The following is a 9440-nucleotide window of genomic DNA, read 5'->3' as shown; positions in this document are numbered from 1 at the left end:
TGTGGCAATACTTCATTGTTTTAGGGTCCACAGTAGAGCTACTTTGCACAGCTTTAATGTTGTACTCTAAATGCTTCCTTCTCACAAATTTTACATTCCCAGCAACATACCACACATACTTTCTATGACATTTTATGTTGGGAAGGCTGAGGCACTAAGTAGTTGCAGATGTGTTCAGTTTAACACATCTGTTTCTTTAGGATGAAGAAAACCAATTGCTGTGAAGTGTGTGATGAGAAAACGCTTTTATAGTCCATCTCCCTCTGACCCTAACTGTTCACTGAGACATCACAAATTGTAAAAAAAAAATGTAGTGCGGTTTTGCCTTTAGGACCAACAAGAAAAATGCACTGAAAAAGTAAAACCAAACACACAATGACAAAACAGATTATTTATGTGCATGACTTTCCCTTAAAACTGATGTCAATAGAAAACACAGGAAATATACAGGTTATACCATGACAAAGTCCAAATGTGTCCAGTGCAGTCTTTGTTTTGCAACTCTGTACAAACTGTCAGTGTTCTGGAACTCCAATATAAGTACAAAAAAAAGTTAAAAATCTATTAATTGGTAATATACAGTATGGCACAGTTACGAGTATAGGTTTCACGGTGAAGCCTTGAAAGATTTCTGTAAACGTTTCATCAGAATGCTATACTTGGTGCTAATTGTCTCATGTCCCTCATCAAAGTTTTTTTCCTTGTTGTCGTTCCTGTTTCCGTTGCATGTACCGAGCACGGGCATCTGTTATGGAATTTTCATCATTCCGCTTCTCACGCTTTTGGGGCACAACTTCTGACGATTCTACTGAAACCGTAAAGTGAATATGTTGTACGGGCAAGACAAATACATAGAACACAATGAAGCATATTGTGCAATAGCTCTTGTAAACTGCTTACCAGCTTGTCTTTTCATGGCTTCTTTGGATTCCCACTTGGCTACCTCCTCATCAGTCACTTCCTCTCGTGCAACACTGCTCAGCTCATACACATCCACCTCGTGTAACTTAGGCAGCAAGTCCTTTACCCAATCATAGCGAATTGGGCACACGGTCCGCAGAAACACCCGCGAGGTGGCTAGCACGTCGTGGAAGATGACCCAGTCCAGCTGGTGCTCCTGACCAAAGAGCTGTAGAGGATGAAGGGTCAGATTAGCTGAGAGTTAATTAGATTGAAAGTGAATGTGCAGATGTATGGGTCTTCCATACCGCTGAAGATGGGTGAATGTGTACAGTAGATCCATGCCCATCCATTGTGCAAAATGACTTCCCTATTGACCTTCGAAAGAAAAGAAAAAAGGGATGAGTGGCGTCTTCTGATAAACAAAAAGAAATACACAAGTGAGGAGATTCTTTGTGAATACCTCCTGGCAACATTGGTGAAGTACCCAAGGCACAGACACCTTCTGAACAGTTCACTCTTACTGCCTTCCCACTTCTCCTTCTGAATCGCTCCCTGCTACAAGACAAAGAAATTAAATACGCACAAAGCAGTGAATCATTTGTCAGTAAAGATAAAAATGTCAGCTGGGTGGTAGGTACCTGTGTTAATCTGATGAGGATGTCTCTAAGCTGACCCTCAACACTAAACGCTGATTTAACAGCCCTCCAGTGGATCCAGTTATCTCTGCACCAGGCGGATGGACGGTCACTGTTCCAAGAAATAAGGGACGCATTACTTTTGTGTCCATTTGTCTGCCTTTGCTATATATTTGAACGTAGATAAAGTGTTTGTCATGGAAAGAATTTTCAAAACGCTCCCAAATGAAACGGCACACACCTTGCTTTGCATTTTTTAAACACATTCAGGAGCATGGCGAAGTCGTTACAGCTGCCAGCCTCAAAAGCAATATCTTTGTGTTTCTGTTCTGCTTCCTTCTGTGTCTCTGGTTGGCCTATGAAAAATCACCATGTATTTATCACACACTGGCAGATCATTGAGCATTCACACAACACACATTATCCACATACTTAGCGCTGGTCAAAGTCTAGTTTGTACCTGGTCGAATGAAGATGTTTTCCACTGACAACATAGCTGCCACAGGCAGCATGAGTTCCTCACAGTCCAGAGCAGCAGCCTTGAGCAGGGCTCTAGTCAGGCCAGGGTGGAGGGGGAACTCCATCATTAGCTTACCCAAGCTGGTAACCTGACCTCTCCTGCCACAGTCAGTGAGCAATGAATGGGGGACATATTAATTTAACATTAATCTGTCACCATTACACATACACAGAATATAATCTCACATTTATGACATCCCTGCTTAACTGAAGACCTCTATCATTAGAGCAACAAACAGACACAGAAAAACATTTAACACGTACCTATCTATTGCATCATATTGATAGAGCTGCTTCAAAGCAGTCAGTATGAGTCTCTCCTCTGGACGATCCAAATATGGAAACCTTGAGTAAAATGCAAACAGGGGAATGAAAGATTATTTCTTTTGCATTAATCCTCAGTATTGATGTTGATATCAGTAGTAATATATGATCACACAATGAACCCTCCAGTACCTAATGACATCATGAACGCCCAGGCATTTGAGAGTGAGGATGGTTGCTGTGAGACTGGTCCTCTCAATCTCGGGAACAGTGTACTCTGGCATGCACTTCTCATAGTAGTCTTTGCTGTAAATGCGGAAACATTTCCCTGCCGAGGTTCTCCCTGCCCTGCCAGCTCGTTGCTGGGCCTCACTCCTGTGCATGAACCAATCCAAAGTTAGAGGGAATATAAGGTAATATATGTTTTTATTTTATTTTCAACATAACCTTTTATTGTCTGTGGATTCAATTAGGTGCAAAAAGAATAGAGGTCACACTCTACTCACTTTGAGATTGGAACTACTTCAAGTATGTCCATGCCAACCCTGGGGCTGTGGTTAAGCTGTTTCACAAATCCACTGTCAACAATATATCTGAAATAGACACATGTTAAATCTCGATTTTGTTTGCATACAGCTGAACCACATAGATATCAGATTCATTATTGTTTATACTCGGGAAATACACACGAACAAGGAATGGTACTACTAACTCACATCTAACCAACTTCAGCATCATAAACCTCAGTCCCACTTATACAGACTTTATTACCTTGAAGATTTATAAAGCACTATAGGTCCACAAGCCATTTGATTTTAATTTTATAACTTTTTTACTTCTTTTTATTGCTATAAAAAATGTGTGGTTGGACAAAGCCACCTTTATTACTCACTTTACTCCGTTGATGGTCAGAGATGTAGCTGCTATATTGGTGGCAACCACACATTTCCTGACACCTTCAGGAGGAGGCTGAAATATCTGCTTTTGCTGATCTGCAAAGCAAATACATTCAAACTTAATCAGAAATTAACAAATCCATGAGAGCATTAGTTCAACCTTCTGTGCACATCTCAGAGAAATTATAATTTGTATAGATGATAAGACCTAAAGATGATTTATGGTGTTTAAAGATGATGTTCATAGATGTTGTCTTTTTCAGCAACACTGCGGTTTATTACCTGTTGGCATGGCTCCATATAGGGGAAGGATGAGGAGGCCCTCGACAGAGGAGTCGCTCACGTCGTAGCTGTAGTCTATAGCCTCAGCCTTCTTGAACAGCAGATCACACGCTTTCTGGATTTCAGATTGACCTGGTTGTTTTGTAACAAGCATGTGAAAAAGAAACACATTGTATTGGAATTGAATTGAAAGAGAATTGTTTGAAAAATGTTATAATAAATCTCTATATGTACGCTGCAATGCTTGTATGGTTGTCCCCACCTGTCAGAAACACCAATATATCCCCAGCCTTTTCATTGGTGTGCACATCAAGAGCCACCTTGACAACCTGGCCAATGGCAAACACATACATTCTGTATTTGTCATACACTGACCACAATTATGTCTATGTTGACAATATTAACTTAATATCGCCACTATGCAAGAAATCGAAGTCAGTCAAATAAACAAAAATAAACTATTACTGAACAATTCAACTGATCGAAAGCCATTTACAACCCACCTCTTTAACATAAACTGAACTCTCAGTGTCTTTGGGGCCAATCAGGTTGAGGAACTTCTCAGTAACAGGATATGTTCGACCAGGGATGGTGAACACTGGGCAGTCTTCCAAGAAAGCAGAGAGTTTTTCAGTTTCCAAGGTTGCAGACATGACGACCACCTTCAAAGGCACAGACCTGCCATTCAAGGCCCCTTTGGACATGGTCTTTTTCAAAAGCCCAATCAAGATATCCTGAAAATACAAACAAGCTCCTGAAGTATCAAAACATGACCCTTCAAATCTGGGAATATTCCCAAATTATATTCACATGAGTGAGGCAAATACTGAACAGAAATTGATCACAAATGCCCTACAGAGATCACAAATGCCCTACCTGCTAAATAGGCTGTGAGGTTAAAATATTAAATAGTTTTTACTGTCCACTCTATGGCATGAAGATGCAGAATCCCATTATTACTCAATCACATTGCATAACGTGGAACTGTTATCCTACTGAATTGTGATGGGAAATCCTGTCTGTATCAAATCATGAGGCCCTTAGGGATTCCTACTCCATGAATGAACAGTGTTGTACCCACCCAATGGTAAGCTAACAAACTCAACATACCGTGTTTAAACTCCTTTCATGAGCCTCATCAAGTACGACAACACTGTATTGAGTGAGGACTGAATCTGCAAGAATTTCCCTCAGCATGCAACCATCTGTCATGTACTTGATCATGGTGCTCTGTAAGCATACAAACAAAAGTACATGCAATGATCATTAGTCACACCGATACGTCGTTATTTACTTCCAATATATAAGTATGCAGACTGCAAAGTTAGTAACTAATAAAGTGTTGTCAACCCCCGTATTAGGTATCTTACCTTAGATGTGCAGTCATCAAAGCGCACTTGATAACCAACTTCTTTCCCAAGTCTCAAACCCATCTCCTGGGAAACTCTTTGGGCTACTGTGATGGCTGCCACCCTTCGAGGCTGCGTCACGCCAATTCTACCATCCTTCCAAATACCTACAGAAGCAGAGAAGGGTATTTATCTACAATAGTTATTTAATTTACGATAGATGTACAGTGACATATGAGAGAAAGTCAGATGATGTTACCTGCTTGGTACAGATACTGAGGCAGCTGTGTTGTTTTACCACTACCAGTCTCTCCAGTGACAACCAGAAAAATATTATCTTTCACCGCCTGGACGAGCTCTTTCTTGAATTGATAAATGGGCAGCTTGCCAGCTTCCGAAGAACATGACTTCTGACTAGACATTTTCGCAAGAGAAATAGTAATACCCTATCAGAGACAAAATAAGATTCTAAATTCCTAAATCTTGGCGTTAGCTATCTAAGCTAGTTGAAGGCGTTATCTGAACGAAGGAGTAAATAAATTCACCAACTGATGAAAAATCTCTGAATATCATAACTTGTTTATCACAGCCTTTTATACAGCTATAACCCATGTCCAGTGTACATTGTTAAGGTTCAGATGTCTTCAGATGTACACTGCAGCGTGTGGCCAGCGACATTAAAGAGCATTTCAATATGGCCGCCACTCGTACTCTTTTCAAAATAAAAGTCAAACATATTTATTAGTTTTAAATTACGCAAGGTTCAAATAAAGACAATGGTCATTTAACAAACTGCATGTGCTAGTAATGTGGTTATGTACAATAAACGTAAAGAGGGGGAAATATAAACCAAAAGGGTTGAATCATGTACGTAAGTGGATGGATTTATACAGCAAAAAATACCGCAACACTTCCTTCCCGTTTGGGTCCTTAGTTCTGCTGTCCAGTAAACTAGACATTGGATGCCCACTATCAAATCGTTAAGTAAATTTGATTCGTCTCAAGTCATACGAATTAACCTGGACCAGTGGCGCAATGGATAACGCGTCTGCCTACGGAGCAGAAGATTCCAGGTTCGAGTCCTGGCTGGTTCGGAAATCCTTTTCTTGCACAAAGATTAGGTGTTCGATACCCGCATGGGGCGCTGTGGGGCGTAACTTGTTCCGTGGCTGCATTGGATTTGGACATTGGACCGAAAATGGATTTGAAAGGCGTGGATTGGCCGACGGGATCCGAGCGATCCTACTTGAATCACTGGCTTATGCTTGGATCGCTCGCTCACCATGAGGGGGGAAGAAAGGAAAAAGGCAGGGAAGAAGATAAGAGAGAAAAGGGGAAAAGGAGAGTAGGAAAAAAAGGGAGGGATTTTGTATGGTCCAATCCTCCATGACTAAAGGTCAAATCATAAAGTATTTTTTAAACATTAAACTTCTGTTTTTATATGCATTACTATGAGAGCAGAGGTTCAGGTTCGAGCCCACAGTTGGCAGAGATTGAGGTTTGCATTATTTCATGCAAAGCTCATTTTCTTGACTGTAAATCACAATTATTTTGCATATTACATTTTATTAACCTTATATTAGTGAGATATGGATAATTCTACATTGAATATTTCAATACATACTGTGTATGCATTTATGAGAGAAGAGTTGACCCCAAGGTCCCACCGTTTGCAGAAATTTAGGTGTGCATTATTTACTGCAAAGTTCAATTTTATTTATTCATTTATTTTTCATGCATTTTATTTATATCCTCCAACCACTGCTCCTTGGGAACAGTTTCTATAGTATGTTATGCCCTTGTACTGGCTGTGTCCAGTCTCCGCTGTCCTGAACTGCCCACATTTCTTGCACGTTGTGCAGAACACTGCTGGTCCGTTTTTGGACTGGAGCAGTAGTGGCAGAGGAGAGGCTGGCACCCGGAGCCTGTGGAGCAGCACCCAGCACAGGCCCCTGTTAGGTCACTGGACCCAGCATGAACAGCTGAGGGCCCAAGGGTAGAGCAGGGAAGAGTTCTCGCTGGGGGCACGAGTTCACAGTTGCCAGTGCGAATGCAGAAGATACCTTCCTCTTCACCTGTGCCTAGCCCATGGTGCTGCCAGCCCGGGGGTACCGGTAAACTGGGCCAGGTTGGGGGGGTGCAGATGACGGGGACACAATAGCAGGGAGGAGAGGGTCAGTCACAAGTCCAGTCCTTGAATCATCACCACGTTGCCCTGCCTCTACACCTCTTTTTGACCCTCTTTTTGCCCAAGGGTAGAGCAGGGAAGAGTTCCCCTAGGGGCAGCCGTGGCCTACTGTTTAGGGTTTCAGGCCGGAAACCGAAGGGTGGCCGGTTCGATCCCCGACCAGTAGGAAAAATGTGGGCGGGGGAAGTGGTAGACCACTGCTCTCCCATGCCCACACCCACGGCTGAAGTGCCCTTGAGCAAGGCACCTAACCCCTATCACTGCTCCCCGGGCGCCGCCAATGGCAGCCCACTGCTCCGGGTTAGTGTTACTTCACTTCACTGTGTGTGTGTGTGTGTGTCACTTCCCTGGATGGGTTAAATGCAGAGGTTAATTTCAGAGTGTGTGTGTCTACACCACCTCTGCCATAGAGAGGACTTTCACTTTCACTTTTGTGCCACTGTACCAGGTTGGTGTGGCTCACGCATGAACATAAACCTGTAGTTGGATAACTTCACCACTAGAGGGCCTCACTTTCTTACTTGGCAAACACTATTATTTCCGCAAGGACTGAAGAGTAAACTCCACTGATGTGAGACCACATGTGGACATTTATTTCAGGAGAAGGACCTCCCAAATAGTGAGTTTCACTATGACAACCTGGTGAGCAGTGTGTGGAACCTGTTCGCAGCTGGGACTGAGACAACCTCCTCAACCATGAGACATGTGTTACTGATGATGATTAAGGCGAGACATGGCAGGTGAATAGGGTAAAAAATTTAAATACAAGGGATCACCATGAAACTTTACCAGTTGATTACATACATCATTACAAGAAAAAAATGTATTACAAGTTTTTGAATTTTGCATAGTTAATTATGCTAATTAGGCTGGATCTCATTAAATATGCACGTTTTTGCATATATTTCAGGTACATGAATCTTAAACTGTGATAAAGCCAGGACCAAAATTCTTTTTTTATTTTGTTCATATATCAAATGACAAAAAATACTCAGATGGATTTTAGGATATCTGCTTTTATGACCTGGGAAATCAAAATATACTATCCGTGGCCTTAAAAACCCTATTTTCGCCATGATTTCCAGGTAAAATGACCCATAAATCTGGCCAGGAACAATTTATAAATAAATCCATCTGTAGATGTCTTCATAACAATGCTATGTGTGAAACTGGGAAGTGTGGTGTACCTAGGTTCTACATAGGCTGAGAAATGTGTACCTAAAAATGAAAAAACACTCATTTTGAGAAAACCGCATTTAAAGACAACACGTGGGGCACTGAGCGAATCACGTTAGCAGAAAAGCGCCGTCAGCCAATGAATCCCTTCAGAAAGTCAGGATTGGTTGCTGAAAAGAAAGGAAATGCCCATATTTGGATTACACAGCCTTCTGATCGAGGCTCATAGGTTTAAAGTCATTCCAGACATGAAAGATGTCGTGTAAAAAGACGAAACGCTGAACGTGGTTCAAGGGAGAATTCTTGGTAAAGTTAGGAGAAAATGGATGCCGCGGCTGAACTAAATGCAGTGAAACAGACACTTAAATGTGTAATTTTGACGTTTTCTTTATGGTAGTATGAAAGATAACAAGTTAAAGAGGCAAACTAGCCCAAAATCTCAAATTTGACCAGGGCATGAAAAAATCGATATTTCACCTGCCGTGTCTCGCCTTAAGCACCCGGATATTCAAGGTATGAAACAAAATAAACTGACAGTTGATTTGTATTGTATCTATATATGGAAAAAGGGGATGCTTTATGTTATTTATTCTTTCACCATGAAATAGATCTGCTATGAAAATCTATTTTGTAAAATTTTTCTGAAAAGTATGTAAATATTGGGCCTCATTCTCGACCTTTTTTTGTAATTCTTCAGAAATGTTTCTTACACGACTTCGCAAAAACAACGTAAGAGAAACGCTTCCGCTGCATTCCCGCACGCTTGAAAATGTGTTCATAAGCAGCCGAAGTCTTCTCAGCTGGGTTCCTTCCGATTAGCTTCTTAGATTGATGCGCGTTCTCGTGAAAGTGGATTTGCATACATACACGCCCTGCCAGCTGCTTATTAGGAGACGCAATTTTAGAAACGTGTGCTGTCGCAATCTCCCGAATCCACCTCGTAACAGGTGTTCATTAATAAGGTGGAGATATTGTATAACGTTGAACGTCCGAAGTCCGTAAAACACATTTAAGTAGTCACTTTTTTTGTTTTTTTTTTTAATCGAAAAATAGGCACCATAGGTGTGAAGACCGGTCCCAAGTACGAGTATAAGTTGTAGTCCGTCCTGTCGTTCGAAATAGCCACCATAGGGGTGAAGACTGGCCACCAATAGTAGTATAAATTGCAATGAATTCATTCTTAGAGATTGACTTTAGTGTTTATTTATGTATTCACTTACATTTGCAG

General features: G+C 41.4%; 1 protein-coding gene across 2 annotated transcripts; it reads right to left on the bottom strand.

Annotated features, from left to right (window-relative positions):
- Window positions 1-599: 599 nt before the first annotated feature.
- On the bottom strand, window positions 600-5225 carry dhx40 (DEAH (Asp-Glu-Ala-His) box polypeptide 40). 2 transcript variants are annotated; one of them, XM_080845232.1, is made up of 17 exons: window positions 5108-5225; window positions 4870-5015; window positions 4610-4729; window positions 4003-4233; window positions 3762-3828; window positions 3500-3631; window positions 3214-3313; window positions 2828-2914; window positions 2514-2696; window positions 2322-2402; window positions 1999-2156; window positions 1780-1894; window positions 1542-1650; window positions 1364-1458; window positions 1209-1278; window positions 901-1129; window positions 600-808 (listed from the first exon to the last, which is right to left on the bottom strand). In XM_080845232.1, the coding sequence occupies exons 2-17, from the start codon at window positions 4930-4932 to the stop codon at window positions 687-689; spliced, it is 1962 nt and encodes a 653-aa protein (XP_080701358.1). In that variant the 5' UTR covers window positions 4933-5015; window positions 5108-5225; the 3' UTR covers window positions 600-686. The 2 variants fall into 2 exon arrangements, with proteins under 2 accessions (XP_080701358.1, XP_080701359.1); XM_080845233.1 differs by having other exon boundaries at window positions 600-805.
- Between the last annotated feature and the right edge of the window lie 4215 nt (window positions 5226-9440).

Source organism: Sprattus sprattus (genome assembly GCF_963457725.1).
Source record: "Sprattus sprattus genome assembly, chromosome: 9".
Taxonomy (NCBI): Eukaryota; Metazoa; Chordata; class Actinopteri; order Clupeiformes; family Clupeidae; genus Sprattus; species Sprattus sprattus.
This window is presented reverse-complemented; position numbering and strand designations above follow the sequence as displayed.